Source organism: Bombina bombina, chromosome 1, assembly GCF_027579735.1.
Source record: "Bombina bombina isolate aBomBom1 chromosome 1, aBomBom1.pri, whole genome shotgun sequence".
Classification (NCBI taxonomy): Eukaryota; Metazoa; Chordata; class Amphibia; order Anura; family Bombinatoridae; genus Bombina; species Bombina bombina.
The window spans coordinates 1,374,718,509-1,374,739,918 of record NC_069499.1 but is presented as its reverse complement, the minus strand read 5'-3'; the positions used below and the strand labels follow the sequence as shown (position 1 = coordinate 1,374,739,918).

Below are 21,410 nucleotides of genomic sequence, written 5' to 3'. Positions count from 1 at the left end.
GCTGAACTTTATCTCATGAACTTTATTATTCATCATAATCTGTTGTTTTGATTGCGAGCATTTACCTCAGTATTTTATGTTTTATTTATATTTCCTTTTTCTTATTTATTTCAATATTCTTTTGTATGATAATAGGGTGTACAAACCTGTTACATATGCTCTGCCTAAATATTAGTTATGTTAACTGTGCACAGTAGATAGTTTTAAGCATTTGTAAACTATCTGTTACTAAGTAAAACATATTGGACTAAGAGTGCTGGTGTGAGATATCTTTATTTTTCTTTTTTCATAGAGTATTAGCATTATTATATCTCAGCACCGATATTACCATATATCCAAAGTCCTAAAGTTTAAAAAGACCTGAGCAAAGTATTTTTTTGATTACAATAGAAGTATTATCTAAGTTGCCAGATTTAAGAGGCAAGCGCGATAGCTCTGGGTTAAGGATAGAGCGCGCGGATGAGATGAGAGCCATGTCAGATACTGCGTCACAGTTTGCAGAACGTGAGGACGGAGAGCTTCATTCTGTGGGTGACGGATCTGATCCAGGGAGACTGGATTCAGAGATTTCCAATTTTAAATTTAAGCTAGAGAACCTCCGCACATTGCTAGGGGAGGTATTAGCGGCTCTGAATGATTGTAACATGGTTGCAATTCCAGAGAAATTATGTAGGTTGGATAAATACTATGCGGTACCGGTGTATACTGACGTATTTCCTATACCAAAAAGGCTTACAGAGATTATTAGCAAGGAGTGGGATAGACCTGGTGTGCCTTTTACCCCTCCTCCCATATTTAGGAAAATGTTTCCTATTGACGCCACGACACAAGACTTATGGCAGACGGTCCCTAAGGTGGAGGGAGCAGTTTCTACTTTAGCTAAGCGTACCACTATCCCGGTGGAGGATAGTTGTGCCTTTTCAGATCCAATGGATAAAAAATTAGAGGGTTACCTTAAGAAAATGTTTGTTCAGCAAGGTTTTATTTTACAGCCCCTTGCATGCATTGCGCCTGTCACTGCTGTGGCAGCATTCTGGTTTGAGTCTCTGGAAGAGGCCATTCGCTCAGCTCCATTGGATGAAGTAATGAACAAGCTTAAAACACTTAAGCTAGCTAACGCATTTGTTTCTGATGCCGTTGTGCATTTAACCAAACTTACGGCTAAGAACTCCGGATTCGACATCCAAGCGCGCAGAGCGCTATGGCTTAAATCCTGGTCAGCTGACGTGACTTCTAAATCTAAATTGCTTAATATTCCTTTCTAAGGGCAGACCTTATTCGGGCCCGGCTTGAAAGAAATTATTGCTGACATTACGGGAGGTAAGGGCCATGCTCTACCTCAGGACAGGGCCAAATCAAAGGCCAAACAGTCTAATTTTCGTGCCTTTCGTAACTTCAAGGCAGGAGCAGCATCAACTTCCTCCGCTCCAAAACAGGAAGGAGCTGTTGCTCGTTACAGGCAGGGCTGGAAAGTTAACCAGTCCTGGAACAGGGGCAAGCAGGCCAAGAAACCTGCTGCTGCCCCCAAGACAGCATGAAGAGAGGGCCCCCTATCCGGAAACTGATCTAGTGGGGGGCAGACTTTCTCTCTTCGCCCAGGCTTGGGCAAGAGATGTCCAGGATCCCTGGGCGTTGGAGATCATATCCCAGGGATATCTCCTGGACTTCAAGACTTCTCCTCCATGGGGGAGATTTCATCTTTCAAGGTTATCAGCAAACCAAACAAAGAAAGAGGCGTTTCTACGCTGTGTACAAGACCTCTTACTAATGGGGGTAGTCCACCCAGTTCCGCGGATGGAACACGGGCAGGGATTCTATTCAAATCTATTTGTGGTTCCCAAAAAAGAGGGAACCTTCAGACCAATCTTGGACTTAAAAATCCTAAACAAATTTCTAAGAGTTCCATCATTCAAAATGGAGACTATTCGAACCATCCTTCCCATGATCCAAGAGGGTCAGTACATGACCACGGTGGACTTAAAGGATGCCTACCTTCACATACCGATTCACAAGGACCATTACCGGTATTTGAGATTTGCCTTCCTAGACAGGCATTACCAGTTTGTAGCTCTTCCCTTCGGATTAGCTACGGCTCCAAGAATCTTTACAAAAATTCTAGGATCACTTCTGGCGGTACTAAGACCTCGAGGCATAGCGGTGACTCCGTACCTAGATGACATTCTGATACAAGCGTCAAGTTTTCAAACTGCCAAGTCTCATACAGAGATAGTTCTGGCATTTCTGAGGTCGCATGGGCGGAAGGTGAACGTGGAAAAGAGTTCTCTATTACCACTTACAAGAGTTCCCTTTCTAGGGACTCTTATAGATTCTGTAGAGATGAAAATTTACCTGACAGAGGCCAGGTTATTAAAACTTCTAAATGCTTGCCGTGTCCTTCACTCCATTCCACACCCGTCAGTAGCTCAGTGCATGGAAGTAATCGGCTTAATGGTAGCGGCAATGGACATAGTACCATTTGCACGCCTGCATTTCAGACCGCTGCAATTGTGCATGCTAAGTCAGTGGAACGGGGATTACTCAGATTTGTCCCCCCTACTAAATCTGGATCAAGAGACCAGAGATTCTCTTCTATGGTGGCTCTCTCGGCCACATCTGTCCAAGGGGATGACCTTTCGCAGGCCAGATTGGACGATTGTAACAACAGACGCCAGCCTTCTAGGCTGGGGAGCAGTCTGGAATTCCCTGAAAGCTCAGGGATTATGGACTCAGGAGGAGAAACTCCTCCCAATAAATATTCTGGAGTTAAGAGCAATATTCAATGCTCTCCTAGCTTGGCCTCAGTTAGCAACTCTGAGGTTCATCAGATTTCAGTCGGACAACATCACGACTGTGGCTTATATCAACCATCAAGGGGGAACCAGAAGTTCCCTAGCGATGTTGGAAGTCTTGAAGATAATTCGCTGGGCAGAGTCTCACTCTTGCCACCTGTCAGCGATCTACATCCCAGGCGTGGAGAACTGGGAGGCGGATTTTCTAAGTCGCCAGACTTTTCATCCGGGAGAGTGGGAACTTCATCCGGAGGTCTTTGCTCAACTGGTTCGTCGTTGGGGCAAACCAGATCTGGATCTCATGGCGTCTCGTCAGAACGCCAAGCTTCCTTGTTACGGATCCAGGTCCAGGGACCCGGGAGCGGTGCTGATAGATGCTCTGACAGCCCCTTGGGTCTTCAACATGGCTTATGTGTTTCCACCATTCCCAATGCTTCCTCGTTTGATTGCCAAGATCAAACAGGAGAGAGCTTCTGTGATTCTGATAGCGCCTGCGTGGCCACGCAGGACCTGGTATGCAGACCTAGTGGACATGTCGTCCTGTCCACCGTGGTCTCTGCCTCTGAGACAGGACCTTCTAATTCAGGGTCCTTTCAAACATCCAAATCTAATTTCTCTGAGGCTGACTGCATGGAGATTGAACGCTTGATTCTATCAAAGCGTGGTTTCTCGGAGTCGGTTATTGATACCTTAATACAGGCTAGGAAGCCTGTTACCAGAAAAATTTACCATAAAATATGGCGTAAATATTTACATTGGTGCGAATCCAAGAGTTACTCATGGAGTAAGGTTAGGATTCCTAGGATATTGTCCTTTCTACAAGAGGGTTTAGAAAAGGGCTTATCTACTAGTTCGTTAAAGGGACAGATTTCTGCTCTGTCTATTCTTCTACACAAACGTCTGGCTGAAGTTCCAGACGTTCAGGCTTTCTGTCAGGCTTTAACTAGGATTAAGCCTGTGTTTAAGTCTGTTGCTCCGCCGTGGAGCTTAAACTTAGTTCTTAATGTTCTTCAAGGCGTTCCATTTGAACCCCTTCATTCCATTGATATCAAGTTGTTATCTTGGAAAGTTCTGTTTTTGATGGCTATTTCCTCGGCTCGGAGAGTCTCTGAGTTATCTGCCTTACATTGTGATTCTCCTTATCTGATTTTCCATTCAGACAAGGTAGTTCTGCGTACTAAACCTGGGTTCTTACCTAAGGTAGTTACTAACAAGAATATCAATCAAGAGATTGTTGTTCCATCTCTGTGTCCTAACCCTTCTTCAAAGAAGGAACGACTTTTGCATAATCTGGACGTAGTCCGTGCCCTGAAATTCTATTTGCAGGCAACTAAGGATTTTCGTCAAACTTCTTCCCTGTTTGTCATTTACTCTGGACAGAGGAGAGGTCAAAAGGCTTCGGCTACCTCTCTCTCTTTTTGGCTTCGTAGCATAATACGATTAGCCTATGAGACTGTTGGACAGCAGCCTCCTGAAAGGATTACAGCTCATTCTACTAGAGCTGTGGCTTCCACCTGGGCCTTTAAAAATTAGGCCTCTGTTGAACAGATTTGCAAGGCTGCGACTTGGTCTTCGCTTCACACTTTTTCAAGATTTTACAAATTTGACACTTTTGCTTCCTCGGAGGCTGTGTTTGGGAGAAAGGTACTTCAGGCAGTGGTTCCTTCTGTTTAATGTTCCTGCCTTGTCCCTCCCTTCATCCGTGTACTTTAGCTTTGGTGTTGGTATTCCATAAGTAATGGATGACCCGTGGACTGACTACACTTAACAGGAGAAAACATAATTTATGCTTACCTGATAAATTCCTTTCTCCTGTAGTGTAGTCAGTCCACGGCCCGCCCTGTTTTTACGGCAGGTCTAAATTTTAATTAAACTCCAGTCACCACTGTACCCTATGGTTCCTCCTTTCTCGTATGCTTGGTCGAATGACTGAGTATGACAGGTGAGGGGAGGAGCTATATAGCAAGCTCTGCTGGGTAATTCTCTTGCAGTTTCCTGTTAGGAAGAGAAATATTCCATAAGTAATGGATGACCCGTGGATTGACTACACTGCAGGAGAAAGGAATTTATCAGGTAAGCATAAATTATGTTTTTTATTATGCACCTGTTTATACAATTCTACTGTATTTTATGGTCCTTTAATATTTTACTGTTTTATAAACCACAGTTGTGACGCTATTTCTAGTCTTGTGCAAGTGTTTCTGACTGCATATGAGTAAATAATTTACTGCCATTTTTCCCTCCTTTCTAAGGGAGGCCAAGAACTATATGCATGAACCACAGCACCCACTAGTAGTTTAAAAATGAGATTGTTTGATGTTTTGGTTGGCTTTTATTTTTACTTCAGGCCTAAATAGAAGAATCTGTAGTGTTAATGTGAGATATTGTGGAATTGGGTGATTTCTGCAGTTTGAAGGTGAATACAGAATCTGACATTGAACACCTCTTACATTTATGTAAAAATTGTTTCTTCTGTACTTGATAGCGAGACCAATTTTGTATATTCTGTACTCTAAATTTATTCTGCAAGTTACCCAATCCAGCATTTGATTTGCAGCATTTTGAAGAAAATATAGGTGGTTACAAAGTTTGCTTTTTGGCCTCTATGGGGTTTGTCAGTGTAAAAGCAAAGTGATAAAATACACCTAGCCTCATAATTTATCTTGTCTTTCAAATATCTATCACACGCCGTGACGCCCTTCAGTTAATGCAAACAACCATTCGTTTTTTTCTTTATAATTTTTAGAAGGAAGCTGAAGTAACAGTTGTGTTCATAAAATCCTGTCTAAAGGTACATGAAACACTTTGAGACTGCCATACAAAGGGCTAGGTTACAAGTGGCGCGCAAACGATTGTGCTAGCGTTTTCGCAATCGTTTGCGCCCCCTTTCAATTGCGTTCTCAATTTACGCTAGAATCCTTGCCGCAATCTCAGAGCTTTGGTTAACTGTTTAGCAAAATTAAAAAGATGCACAAAACACTAAAAAAAAAAAAAAAAAAAATTACAAAGTACAGTTATTCTCATATTAACACTGTCTTTAAAAAATGATTCACAAAAAAATTGAACACAAATTATAAGGGCTCAAAGATATGAGATAGCGGGTATTAGAAAAATATATATATGTGTGTCTATGTGTATATATATATGTATTAATGTATTTATATGTGTATATATGTATGTAAGCCTATGAGCCCAGCTGTTTTTAGATCACCTTCATAAGAGCCGACTACAACAGTGCAACTCTCGGCAGGGCCCTCTACCCATTTGATCCCTATAAATGTTATCATATATACTGATCTTGTATACCGCCTATGTTTATAGCACTGCAGAATCTGTTGCGCTCTACAAAAACATGATGATGATAATGTAAACACATAAGTGTATATATATATATATGTGTGTGTGTGTGTGTGTGTGTGTGTGTATATATATATATATATATATATATATATATATATATATATATATATATATATATATAATTTTTTTTCATGCAGAGGGGAGCCAGCACACACTTTAACAACCAACATCTGGGGTGCTCTTCAAAGCAGCAAATATAATGTACAGACAATGGGAATATATATATATATATATATATATATATATATATATTTCTTAATATGAGGAGAGTCCACTACTTCATTCATTAGTTGTGGGAATATAGAACATGGCCACCAGGAGGAGGCAAAAACACCACAGCCAAAGGCTCGAATACCTCCCCCACTTCCCTCATCCCCCAGTCATTCTTTGCCTACCGTCACAGGAGGATGGCAGAGAAGTGTCAGAAGATACAGAGTAGTTCCTCATGGAGAGTAGTACCCTTTGCAATGGGACTGGAGTTTTAAGTAGTCTTGTCAGCCTCTCAGTGAGAGCATTGACGAATGTTAGGGTCTGGAGATGCAGGGAGAGTCTTTCTGTGAACCCATCCAGACTCGTATTAACAGCTCCTAAGCAATCAGTGTTGACGAGTTTCACTGCCTGCTTCTTTCACTCAAGTCCATGTCAGGAGCGATGCTACAAGACTGTCAAACTTGAGAGGCTGTGTGCCTGTTCCACGGCAGAGATTCTGGTAAGATCGTTTCTTTTTTATACAAATATGATAGCGCAAGAAGACAGGGTCACAGTGTGACTCATTTTTATCTGTATGGAATCAAGGGTTAATATCTCTGGAAGGGGATTATTGAAATATGCATAATTTACTTTAATATGTTTTATGCTGCGACATGTGTGAGATGAGGCTCAGGCAGATGTTGGAATGTACAGGTCTTCACTTTCGTTTTTGGTTAGCTGCGCAGCCTGTTAGGATGGCACACTTTTTCCTGTATTAGGGGTTGTCCTGCATGGCGCTCCACGTGACCAGGTGTGTTCACACTGATTTCCTCTTTTCCTGACCGTGCGGTTTACCGGAGACAAAGTGGTTTCTCTGTGGGGGCCTGGGTCATAGGAGTTGTGAGTGCCCCAGACTGGTGTTGCACTAGCCTCAGGACACTTAGATGTTTATTTTTATTATTTTCCAATAAAAGTTATATTTTAACTTTTACACTTTACATTTTTTTAATTCTTTCCTGGATCGTGTCAAGGGGTTCTTACACCTTGATTATTTTATTATTTTTATTATTTTCCAATAAAAGTTTTTTATATTTTAACTTTTACACTGGCTGACTCGCTTACAAGTTTTTTCTTTATACCTGACAAGTGGATTGGGAATCCCCCTGCGGTTTGCAGCACAGTGTTTTCTTTGATACTAGTAGGAGAGCGGGCGGAGCAAATTTCAGTGTGAGACACTGACTGAATAGTGTGCAGCAGTTTGGAGCTCAGAAGTGCCTATCAAGCAGGAGACCAGCGGCTATCAAGTTGTGACCTGGATGCCGAGGAGTGACTAGTAAGTCTTTTATACCGGCAGGTCTATGAATAGTTGTGAGCTGACTCTGTGGCATTTTTGGATTAGATATATGGAGTGTCAGTGCGCTTTTTAAAGTGATATTGCTTTGTTGTAGATATCTGTTACCAGGAAAGAATTAGCCTTGAGAGTGGCGAATTCTTTTATTTGTGATGCAGATATGCAGATTATTCGCCTGAATGCCAAGGCGTCAGGTTTTTCATAACTAGCACGTAGGGCACTCTGGCTAAAGTCGTGGTCTGCGGACATGACTTCAAAATCTAGACTTCTTTCCCTGCCATTTAAGGGGATGATTCTCTTTGGTCCAGGCCTGGACTCAATCTGTCATATTCCTGTAGCTTTAAGAACTAAGACCAACCCACTCCTTCACCTCCCTTTAAAGGTGTGATCAGTACACCTGTGCTTTGCTTGATAATTGAAGTTTGTAGTTCCCACTCTGCTTCAAGCTCTAAAGCTAAAATCTACAGATCCTGCTTTTGTACCTGTTAAAGGAAATCCTTGTTGTCATTTCTCCAGCTTCTAAACCTAAGAAGTATTTCCTGCCGCTTTACATTTCAGGAAACAGACTTTGGCAGCAAATCTTGCAAGTCTGTATTAACTCTGCAGTCTGATTTTCCAGCCAGCTCCGTTACTGAGTGTTTACCTCTACCAGGAAATAAGAACAGCTTCCCTGCGGTGATCCATTTTGACTCAGTGCCAACTTCGCTCTCTGCAGTTCTAAACTCACTCGCAAGTATCATTAATTTTATATACAATTGTCTCTAGCTGTATATTTTCTTATCCAAAGATCTGCTGGCATACAAACTATTAAAGTGCACACAACTGGTTAAATCTGGCTCTCTCCTTCTCTCTGTATCACACACTCTGCCTGCTGTAACCTGATACCTCTTGATATATGGACATTGCAGACTGCAAATCAGTTTCTCATTTCTTAGCTTAACTAAAAAGAGACTTTGCTATAAAATTCTGCTTTTCTCAGACAAGTATCAATAAGCTGCTTGTTTGCTGCAGTCTATCTTTAAAGAACACAACTCTTTTCAAGTGTGTAAAATATACAAAGGCTTCATTTCATCTGTTTTATTCACTTTATTTTGATTTTGTAAAGTGTTATAAAAAGAACTTGTACTAAGTAAACCAGCTATCTCCCTTGGTAATTACCTTTTGTATAAGCCTGTTTTACTTAAGGTTCTCTGGGAATAGCTACATTATACAAGCTTATAACAGAATTATCAAGCCATAAAGAAATTTACTAACATATATACATTATAGTTTAAAGCTTGTATAAAAAAATAAAAAAAATCATGGATCCTGCCTCAATGGCAATTGAAATAGCTTCCTTAAACCAGAAAGTTGAAATTTTAGCACAAGGTTTGACTGAAGTTAGAAATGAAAACCACACCCTGAAGAGGTTAATGAATGATTTCTTTTCAAGGAAAGAGGCTGATCACCCTGAACCACAGGTTAAGCCTCCACGTATTTTTTCTGGTGAAAGAACACGCTTTCGTGAATTCAGAAATGCATGCATGCTGATGTTTTCCATGAAGCCCAGGACATATTATACTGACAAGATCAAGGTTTGTACTACCATCTCTTATCTAACTGGAGATCCCCGTTCGTGGGCTGATAAGTTTTATGAAACTGATGATCCTATTTTGAATTCTATCAGTGAATTTTTTAAGGAGATGGCTGTCTTATATGAGGATTGCAACACCCAGTTAACCGCAGAAACAAATTTGCGCACCCTGAAGCAAGGCAAACGTCCAGTTGAGGACTATGTGGCAGATTTTCAGCTCTGGGCTACAGATTCACAGTGGAATACTGTAAGTCTAAAAAAGCAATTTCGTTTAGGTCTCTCTGAACATCTTAAGGATGAGATCTCTCGCATTGAACCTCCAGACACCATGGAATCCCTCATAAAGATATGCATAGCCATGGACAGACGATACAGAGAGAGGAGAGCTGAAAAACAACACCCTGAGACTTACCTCAAAAGGTTTACACCCTCTCATTCTGAAAAGACCTCCACAGCCCCTGTGCCCATGGAAATTGGGGCCATCCGTGGACCATTATCCCAAGAAGAGAAACAGAGAAGGAGGATATCAAACCTCTGTATGTACTGTGGGAATAAAGAACACAGTGTCTCTTCCTGCCCTATTCTGAACCGGCAAAAAAGGGGTAAGATTCTTATAGTTAACCCAAATACTGATAACATTCATGAATCACAATTAACTTTCACATTGTCTTTACAGTGGGACCAGCATCTTCTCAAGACTGAGGCGCTGATTGATTTTGGAGCTTATGGAAGCTTCATTGACAAAACCCTTGTAGATACTAATAAAATACCTTGTGTGCAAAAGCAAACCCCTATCTATGTGAAGGTTATTGATGGCTCTACTTATTTAAAAGGCCCAATCACACACCATACTGTTCCTTTACTTGTCTCTTGTAACATGGGTCATACAGAATACATTACGTTTGATATCATTCCTAGCTCACTACACCCCTTAATATTGGGTTATCCTTGGTTAAGAAAACACAACCCTCAAATAGACTGGAGCAGTAACACAGTAACTTTCTCTTCCCCATACTGTTCTGCTACCTGTTTTCCCTGTGTGGAAATCAAAACTCTACACCCTCATATACCATTGCAGTATTCAGACTTTTCAGATGTATTTGACCTTAAGGAAGCCGAAAATCTACCTCCACACAGACCTTATGATTGCCCCATTGATACTAAACCTGGGTCTATCATACCGTTCGGCCGAATTTTTCCACTCTCTCAAAAATAATTAAAATTTCCCAGAGAGTACCTAGACGATAATCTAAGGAAAGGTTTTATTTCTACCTCAACCTCTCCTGCAGCAGCGGGCATATTCTTTGTCACAAATAAAGATGGGACCTTACGCCCAATCATTGACTACAGAGCATTAAACTCTATTACGATTAAAAATAGGTATCCACTTCCTTTAATACCTGAATTACTTGAACGGTTAACAGATGCAACCATTTTTACCAAACTAGATTTGAAGGGAGCATACAATTTAATCAGGATAAAAAGCGGTGACGAATGGAAAACAGCATTTAGAACCCGTTATGGTCTCTTTCAATATAATGTTATGCCATTCGGCTTAACTAATGCTCCGGCCACATTTCAATTTTTCATAAACGATATTTTCAAAGACTTAATGGATGTGTGTGTTGTAATATATCTAGACGATATTTTGATATACTCCAAAAATCTAACTGATCATGTAAAACATGTAAGATGGGTTTTGTCTAGATTAAGAGAACATCAGCTATACGCCAAGGCTGAGAAATGTGTATTCCATGTAAAGACAATAAAATTTTTGGGTTACATAATTTCCCCTAACGGTGTAAACATGGATCCAGAGAAGGTTACATCCATACTCAAATGGCCTGTACCTACCTCTGTGAAATCACTTCAGAGGTTTCTAGGCTTCTCTAATTTTTATAGGAGATTCATCAAAGGATTTTCATCCAATGTCCAACCTCTAACTAAGTTAACCGGTAAGAATCGACTCGTTTGGACTGTAGAAGCCCAACAAGCTTTTGAGCATTTAAAAGAATGTTTTACTTCAGCTCCTATCCTACAGCTTCCTAATCCAGAATTTCAATTTGTGTTAGAGGTTGATGCTTCTACTGTTGGTATTGGTGCTATTCTCTCCCAACAACAAACCGATACTTCAGTCCTACATCCTGTAGCTTTTTACTCTCGACTCCTGTCTATAGCTGAAAGGAATTACTCCGTGGGGGACCTGGAACTTCTAGCTATCAAATGTGCCCTGGAACACTGGAGACACCTACTGGAAGGGACACTCAAACCTTTTACAGTTCTTACAGATCATAAGAATTTACAATATCTTAGAAAAAACAAGACCTTGTCATCAAGACAAGTCCGATGGTCTTTATTCCTGGACCGATTTAACTTTCAGATCACATATAGACCAGGTTCAAGGAACATCCAAGCTGATGCTCTTTCCCGTTCTTTCATTAAACATAATGAAAAGGAAGAACAACAAACAGTTATACCGTCGACCAAGTTTATAGCTGTAACTTCTAGCCTACAAAAAGACATTTTATTAGCTTTACTAAAAGATTCTACCATTCCATCATACTGCGTAAAGGACACCACTTCAGGTTTATACTTCTACAACAATTTGTTATACGTTCCTCCTTCTGTAAGAAAGGAGATCCTACATCTACATCATACAAACCCTATGTCCGGTCATCCTGGAATCACTAAAACCCAGGATTTATTAACAAGGAATTACTGGTGGCCTGGTTTAAGACAAGATGTAGTTACCTTTGTGTCAGATTGTCATGTATGTGCAGCTTGCAAAAAAGAACACCACAGACCTTTTGGTTTACTAAAACCATTACCTATACCTGAAGTCCCTTGGACCATGATTGGAATGGACTTCATAGTCGAATTACCACCATCTAATTCATTCACAACCATATTAGTGGTTATAGATCATCTAACTAAACTCTCTCATTTCATACCTCTTAAGAGTATTCCAAACGCTCTCACAACAGCTAAAACATTCTTTGATCACATCGTGAAACTCCATGGTTTACCGACCTCTATAGTCACTGATCGAGGGACTCAGTTTACATCCAGGTTTTGGAAGGCACTATGTAAATTGTTAAGAATCTCCTCAAGAATGACAACAGCATTTCATCCCCAATCTAATGGCCTTACTGAAAGACTGAATCAGACTTTGGAGCAATACTTAAGGTGTTATATCTCACAGAACCAGGATGACTGGGTTGAATGGTTACCGCTTGCAGAGTTCGCATACAACAATTCCATCAACTCTTCTACTAAAGTTTCACCCTTCTTTGCCACTTATGGTTACCATCCAACCACTGTACCCAACTCCATCTCCACCTCAAAATCACCTTATGCTCTGGATTATGTCTCTAATTTGAAACAAACTATGACTTCCCTAAAGATTCACTTAGAGAAATCTAAATGTACCCAAAAGAGTTATTTTGATAAATAACATCTTACTCCACCTCAATACTCAGTTGGCGATAGAGTTTGGCTCTCAACAAAAAACCTCAAATTAAAGGTACCAAGCAAAAAACTGGCTAACCAGTTCATAGGTCCGTTCAAGATAAAAAGAATGATCAACCCTAATGCAGCGATTCTTGATCTACCTGTATCTTACAGGATACACCCATCCTTCCATGTTTCTCTATTTAAACCCTATCAAGGATCTGATGTTTTTATTCCTCCAGTCATCAAGGACTCTCCTCAGCTGATAGAAGATCAAACGGAATTCGAAGTGGAATCAATTCTGGATTCGCGCCGCCGGGGTAGAACAATTGAGTATCTGGTACATTGGAAAGGGTATGGTCATGAGGAGGATTCTTGGATACCCCTTAGGGACTTACATGCTCCCCAATTGCTCACATCCTTCCATCGTCTACATCCTGACAAACCAGGTTTGGATCCAGGAAGGGGGCGCCCCTGAAAGGGGGGATCTGTCATATTCCTGTAGCTTTAAGAACTAAGACCAACCCACTCCTTCACCTCCCTTTAAAGGTGTGATCAGTACACCTGTGCTTTGCTTGATAATTGAAGTTTGTAGTTCCCACTCTGCTTCAAGCTCTAAAGCTAAAATCTACAGATCCTGCTTTTGTACCTGTTAAAGGAAATCCTTGTTGTCATTTCTCCAGCTTCTAAACCTAAGAAGTATTTCCTGCCGCTTTACATTTCAGGAAACAGACTTTGGCAGCAACTCTTGCAAGTCTGTATTAACTCTGCAGTCTGATTTTCCAGCCAGCTCCGTTACTGAGTGTTTACCTCTACCAGGAAATAAGAACAGCTTCCCTGCGGTGATCCATTTTGACTCAGTGCCAACTTCGCTCTCTGCAGTTCTAAACTCACTCGCAAGTATCATTAATTTTATATACAATTGTCTCTAGCTGTATATTTTCTTATCCAAAGATCTGCTGGCATACAAACTGTTAAAGTGCACACAACTGGTTAAATCTGGCTCTCTCCTTCTCTCTGTATCACACACTCTGCCTGCTGTAACCTGATACCTCTTGATATATGGACATTGCAGACTGCAAATCAGTTTCTCATTTCTTAGCTTAACTAAAAAGAGACTTTGCTATAAAATTCTGCTTTTCTCAGACAAGTACCAATAAGCTGCTTGTTTGCTGCAGTCTATCTTTAAAGAACACAACTCTTTTCAAGTGTGTAAAATATACAAAGGCTTCATTTCATCTGTTTTATTCACTTTATTTTGATTTTGTAAAGTGTTATAAAAAGAACTTGTACTAAGTAAACCAGCTATCTCCCTTGGTAATTACCTTTTGTATAAGCCTGTTCTACTTAAGGTTCTCTGGGAATAGCTACATTATACAAGCATATAACACAATCAAATCCACGGTCACTGGAGGCAAGGGTGCCTTTTTACCGCAGGATAAAAAGAACAAGCCTAAGGGACAAGGTCCTAATTTTCGTCCCTTTTGTTTGGATAAACCCCAACGGCAGCAACCCTCTGCAAAGCCTGATCAGCAGAAGCAGAACAAGAAGCCCGCCATCAAACTCGGCATGTTGGGATGGCCCCTGATCTGTTTTGTACTGTCTGGGGGGCAAACTATCTCTCTTTCTGGAGACTTGGCTGGGGGACGTGCAAGACCCTTGGGTTCTGGAGGTCATCGCTCAGGTGTACAGGATAGGTTTCAGATCTCACCCACCCCAAGGCAGATTCCTCTTGTCAAACGTGTCTTCAAGGCCAGAAAAACCATAGGCCTTTCTAGGGTGCGTGAGGGATCTCTCCTCCCTGGGAGTAATTGTACCTGTACCTCTAGCAGAAAGTTGTCTGGGATACTGCTCAAACCTTTTTGTGGTCCCAAAGAAGGAGGGAACTTTTCACCCAATTCTGGACCTAAAGTGCTTAAACAAGTTCCTGTCGGTCCCATCGTTCAAGATGAAGACGATAGGGTCCATTCTGCCCTTAGTTCAGGAAGGACAGTTCATGACTACGATAGACTTGAAGGATGCTTATCTTCATGTTCCAATTCACAAGGAACACTTCAGGTTCCTGAGATTTGCGTTCCTGGACCAGCACTTCCAGTTTGTTGCACTTCCATTTTGTCTAGCTACTGCCCTGAGAGTCTTTACGAAGGTTCTGGGGTTCTGCTCGCAGTGGCTAGAACCAGAGGGATGGTTGTAGCACCATATTTAGACGACATCCTGGTTCAGGCTCCATCCTGTCGGTTGGCAGAGGACCATTCAAAAGCTCTTCTATTTCTTCTATCTCATGGATGGAAGATAAACTTAGAAAAGAGTTCTCTTGTTCCCAGTATCAGGGTGGAATTCCTGGGTACGATGATAGATTCCATATCCATGAGGATATTTCTTACAGACCAGAGACGTTACAAGCTAACTTCCAATTGTCTTGCCCTTCAGACCTCCTTAAGGCCCTCTGTGGCCCGGTGTATGGAGGTAATTGGACTTATGGTGTCCAGCATAGACATCATCCCATTTGCCAGGTTCCATCTCAGGCCTCTTCAGCTGTGCATGCTGAGACATTGGAATGGCGACCACTCGAATCTGTCACAACAGATTTCTCTGGACAGCCGGTCGAGAGAATCACTCTCTTGGTGGCTGTGTCCAGATCACCTGTCCCAAGGGACATCCTTCTTGAGACCATCCTGGGAGATTGGGACTACAGATGCGAGTCTCTCAGGATGGGGAACTGTTTGTGGTGCCAGAAAGTTACAGGGTCTTTGGACTCGAGAGGAATCTCTCCTCCCAATCAGCATTTTAGAACTTTGAGCTATCTTCAATGCTCGGCCTCTTCTGGGTTCGTCCCAGTTTATCAGATTCCAATCAGACAACATAACCTTGTGGCTTTTATCAACCATGAGGGGGAACGAGGAGCTCCCTAGCACCGAGGGAAGTATCTCGGCTTCTGGAATGGGCGGAGGCCCACAACTCCTCGCTGTCAGCGATCCAAATTCCGGGTGTGGAAAACTGGGAAGCGGATTTTCTCAGCAGACAATCCTTTCATCCGGGGGAATGGTCACTCTATCCCGAGGTGTTTGCAGAGATTTGCAACAGATGGGGGATGCCGGACATAGATGTCATGGCGTCCCGACTCAATTCTGGTGGGGATGTCCTCATCTCCTCCATGGAGGTTGCCTTGTCGCAGGGATCTGCTGGAACAGGGTCCTTTTGTTTATCAAAATCTAGATTCTCTGAGGCTGACTGCGTGGGGATTGAACGCCTAGTCCTAGCCAAGAGAGGTTTCTCTGAGAGAGTGATTGATACTCTCATTCAAGCTCAAAAGCCGGTCACTCATCACATCTATTATAAGGTTTGGAGGACCTACTTATTCTGGTGTAAAGAGCGTGGATTCCCCTGGCATAAGGTCAAGGTTTCCAGGATTCTTTCCTTTCTCCAGGATGGTATGGAGAAGGGCCTTTCTGCAAGTTCCCTAAAGAGACAGATTTCAGCTCTATCTGCGTTATTGCACAGGAGGCTCGCTGAGCTTCCTGATGTGTAGTCTTTTGTTCATTCTCTATCTAGAATCAGTAACAAGATAGTAGTAGGTAAAGTAGTACTAATGTTAAGTACCTATAGGTGCCAAATATTTTTGAAATCAACAAGCGCCTGTTAGTGGGGCAATATAGCACTTAAGGAGACTCATAGATAAATGAATTACAAAATCTGTAACAAAAAGAGTGCTTTACTCCTGCAATTATTTTGAAAAAATTCTCACTTAATAATACAGGAACGATTTCTAACCATTTATACTTTATCGTTATTGGTTTAACTATTCAATCATACATGTTTAAAAACACGTTTAAGTGTTTTTAAACCTCCTTGTCTTTTCGAGACCTATGTGTGGGTCTGGCGGTTCGATTGCCTAGAGTGGGCCGTCTGTAGTGGTTTGGCACGCTACATTTTGATAGCCGCTTCTAGCATGTATTTCTTCTGTGTCATCCTGAGGATGGCTGCGTTTTCTTGACTCAGGTGTTTACCTTTGTCTGGGTCTGCTACTTGTAATTTTGCCTGAATTCCTCAGGGTTCTAAGTTCGGATGATGTTTGGTCTCCGTTTTCATTTGTTCCTAGGCGCCGGTTGTCTTGCTGCCTGGCAATTGAAGGGTTGCTCTTTGCAATCAGCTACAGCTGTTTGCGCCTTGATCGAGTGCTAGCTAGCTGTTCCAATCCTTGTGGTTTCTATTTGGATTGGGCGTGGCCTCCCCTTGTTGTCAGGACCCATTTAGGTCTTGGGAGCTTGGTTTGATTGGGGTTTTTTCCTTTTATGGAGTTTGTGGTGACCTTTCGGTTCCTATTTGGTTCTTCCTTGCCTTATACCTTTTTGGGGGTTTCGGCGGGGGTTCCCTTCGCTAGCAAAGGGTGTGTGGTGGGGGACCCGTCTGTTGGGCGATGGTGTCTCCCTGAGGACTGTTGGCTCAGTTGTGTCTGATGTTGCGGTCTCTGTCTAGGCTTCCCGGCTATCTGCTGGTCAGTTTCCTTGGGGCCTTTTCTTTCTTTGTTTTCTCGGCTTCGGACGAAGCAGGTTTTTTTGTTGGGTATTGGGTTTAGGCCTGGTGCCCTCAGAATGGGCCGCCTATTGTACCCTCCCAGTTTGGCACTCAGTTTCCTCTATAGCTTGGGTATTGTTTTCCCAAAAGTAATGAATGCAGCTGTGGACTCTTTCCATTTAGGAAGAAAAACATAAATTATGCTTACCTGATCATTTTCTATTCTTCCGATGGAAAGAGTCCACAGCTCCCCACCTGTATTTTTTTTATGTGGGGCGTCTTGTTTTTTATTCTTCTGGCATCTTTTCACCCAGATGTTTCTTCTACTGTTCCTTGTTCCTCGGCAGAATGACTAGGGGATGAGGGAAGTGGGAGGAGTATTTAAGCCTTTGGCTGGGGTGTCTTTGCCTCCTCCTGGTGGCCAGGTTCTTATTTCCCAAAAGTAATGAATGCAGCTGTGGACTCTTTCCATCGGAAGAAAAGAAAATTATGAGTTAAGCATCTCATATGGGAGAATGCAAACACGCAATCGTGATTTTTGACTTTTTGTGCGTTTTGGGTTACTTCTGGAGAAAAAACATGTTACGTTTTAACTTGTAATACTAACACAAAAATGAAGATCATAGCGGAGTTTTCACTATAGTGAAAAACTTAAAATACTACTCTAATACTACTTGTAATCTAGCCCAAAATTTTTAATAATGAATTGTAAACATTCTGCCCTCTTTACTGTAATTAAACTTAAAAATTGTGGGTTTTACAAGTTCTATGAGAATTAATAGTAGGTGCTTCACCCGAGTAGTAGCTCACTTAAAGGGACACTCAAGTCAAAATTAAACTTTCATTTTTCAGATAGAGCATGCAATTTTTAACAACTTTCAAATTTACTTCCATTAACAAAATGTGCACAGTCTTTTTATATTTAAACTTTTTGAGTCACCAGCTCCTACTGAATAAACATGTATGCATTTGTGATTGGTTTATGGCTGTCACATGGTACATGTATGCATTTGTTACTTGCTGATGGTTGTCACATGGTACAGGGGGAGTGGAAATAGACATAACTTTTAAAACTGTCAGAAAAATATACTCATTTGAAGTTCAGACTATGAGGCCTATTTATCAAAGGTTGTCAGACCTGATCCAACAGTGCGGATCAGGTCCGACAGACATTGCTGAATGTGGAGAGCAATACGCTCTCCGTATTCAGCATTGCACCAGCAGCTCTTGTGAGCTGCTGGTGCAAAGCCGCCCCCTGCAGAATCGTGGCCAATCGGCCGCCAGCAGGAGGGTGTCAATCAACCCGATCGTACTTGATCGGGTTGAATTGTGGCAATCTCTGTCCGCCTCATCAGAGCAGGTGGACAGGTTATGGAGCAGTGGTCTTTAGACCGCTGCTCCATAACTTGCGTTTTCTGGCAAGTCTGAAGACTCACCAGAGACACGGGCCCTCAAGCTCTATTCGCAGCTTGATAAATGGGCCTCTAAGTGCTTATGCATTGTCTTGTTATCTTGCATATGTTGATTATGCAATTCTGATGTGTTGACTGGTCCTTTTTAAATATGTGTCTGATTGTTGTCTGCGCAAAAGATAAGAAACTTGGGGGGTATGTCATGGGACTGAATAGCGATGGACTTATTACTAACAAAATGACAGATTTTACATACTTCTAAAACATTTTATTGTGTATGCAGATCTTTTAAAATGAAGTGTATAAATGCTGATATACAGTATACTATGCTTATTAAAATATATATTATGTCCATTTATTCACACTCGCATAACTCAGGTTGAAATACTTTGTTCAATGCAAAAAATCATGTGATCAATATAACCTCAGTTTCTCATTGCGTTTTATGATGTTTAGATGATATTAGGAGTCTCTCACCTACTTTATTTTGCACTAGTGATTACAAACCAGATTATATTTTTTATTATTGAGATTTATCAATCGCTTGTGTTAATACTTTGCTGTTTGTCTACAGCTGCCGGTCCGTTGTGAGAGAGAAGGAAATCTTCTGGGAGTTTGTTGGCAGCATGATTATAGCATCTGTGGTGGTATCTCTCATTGTGATATTCAGGCAAAGGACACTGGACAGACGGGCGTTAGAGAAGGTGCGCAAACAAATCGAATCTATTTAAAAAATGGACAGACCCACATGCTGGCACACTGTGACATGGACAAGACAAATCGTCCTGTGACATATATGGAGAGTGGGACGAGAGAACAGATGGTGGATGATGAGAAATTGATGTAGTTACCTACAATTCTTATTATCTTTCATATTACTGAAAACCTTAGAATAAGGGCCCAATTCTGACAGGTCCTGGATTAGCCTGCATCAGGAAGAGATGTCCATTGTCATCCTAATGCCTCTCGGACCACACAGATTATATGAACACTGCACTTCTAATGTGCTCATGTATTTTATGTTTTATTTTTTGTTTTAGAAAATAAACTATTTATGTTAAGAAATCATAAACAATAGATCATTTTTACAGCTCACCCGCAACCCCTGCAAAAAACAACCTTAGCTATCAGTGTTTCCACTAGAGCAGGGGATTCTGGGTGAGGATATGCAAATCTGCTCCAAAATGGCAGTTGTACTTGCTGTAAGCTAGAGGGCACAAGCCAGTCCAGAATAAGTTATGGTTATTTAAAGGGATGATGAAAAATCCTCCACTGAGAGTAAAGTAATACACAATAGATCATTGTACACAGTCCCTCCACAGGACACCTTCTTGGCTATCAGTGTTTCACTGGAGCAGGGAATTCTGGGTAAAACATTGGCTCACACAATGTCCTTTTTAAATAGTCTCCCTCATACCAATGCAGTGCTACTTTTTATTGTATTTTCCCCCCATAATGGAATTGCAAATGTAATGAGAACATTCAGCATTTTAAGTGCAAAGTAAGATTAAAAAAAAGTACTTTATGGTTTAAATCTGAAACAAAATGCTTTATGGTAGGATTTTGAGTATTTTATATAATTACACTTGATTCAAGTGTGTATCAATTTTATAGAATAATTCTGCTGATTTGTTGTAGAATTTTTTAAGACTGATGCAAAACAAAAGACACTTTATGATATTTTATTAGTAAACTTTTGACACGTTTCCATCACAAACCTGCTCAAACGCGCCTGCTGTTTGCACCAATAGGATTAGACTGATATTAACTCAAGACTGATAAGGAAGGGGGAAGGCAAGACAACATCTCCTCTCAGCTCGGGTGGATTCAGGCAGGAAATAAGAAACGGTGGGTGCTTTCAAAGTATTAATCCCTTTCAGCAGCAGTCATTTGCTTCAGGGCTTTTTGGTCATGATTATCTGTTGCACATACGTCACTAGTGCCGTCTAAGCCCCTGATGGTATGTTATGATAAGCAGCAGGCCATGTGCTGTAACTCTGTAAATATATATTTCTCTGATGTCACAGTTTTCTACCAGTTTGTTTACAGGGTGACAATCGCTGAAGTTACAACTTGCTATGCAAAACTCTGATGAATAGTCTGTTGAATGTGTAAAAGAATTGTCCCTTTCATGCAGAAATGGCCAATTTAATATTGCCTAGTAATGTTTCATTGGATCCCATAGAAAGCAGCAATGAGGTTACAAGCATTTTAGGAATATGTAATTGCAGGATGTTCTTCTGGGGCAATCACAGAGCTTCCAAATCTGCACAGACGTCTCTGATAATGCACTATGAAAAGAGATAATGGCATTTTGAGCAAACAATTGCATACATCCTAAAGCATTTATTTACATATAAAATCTTGGGTTACTCTAGTAGGAGGTATCACAAGTCCCAGTAGTAAATAGATTATTTTTAAAAGGCCCAGGAATTAAGGCTCATGTTCATTGGATGGATATTACTACTGGTGCTGTATACAGCTGCAGCTCACCTTACAGTACAGCTTGCAGTGCCTACAGAGAATTGTAATATCTAGTCTATGTTCTGACTTACAGCTTTGTTCTTTTTACTCATGTTTTCACCTTATGTCCATCTCCAAAGGTTTTTCTTCATTGCCCAAAAAACAGAATTTATGCTTACCTGATAAATTACTTTCTCCAACGGTGTGTCTGGTCCACGGCGTCATCCATTACTTGTGGGAAAATATTCTCCCCCACAGGGAAAGGCAAGGAGAGCACACAGCAAGAGCTGTCCATATAGCTCCCCCTC

The 21,410-nt window shown here is 41.3% G+C and overlaps 1 protein-coding gene across 1 annotated transcript in view; it reads left to right on the top strand.

Moving 5' to 3' along the window:
• JTB (jumping translocation breakpoint) overlaps positions 1-19,714 on the top strand; it is a 35,233-nt gene extending 15,519 nt beyond the window's left edge. Inside the window, exon 5 of the mRNA XM_053704431.1 lies at positions 19,214-19,714. Coding sequence (XP_053560406.1) covers positions 19,214-19,370 — 157 coding nt within the window. The 3' untranslated portion in view covers positions 19,371-19,714. The remainder of the gene's footprint in view (positions 1-19,213) is intronic.
• The last annotated feature ends 1,696 nt before the right edge of the window (positions 19,715-21,410 follow it).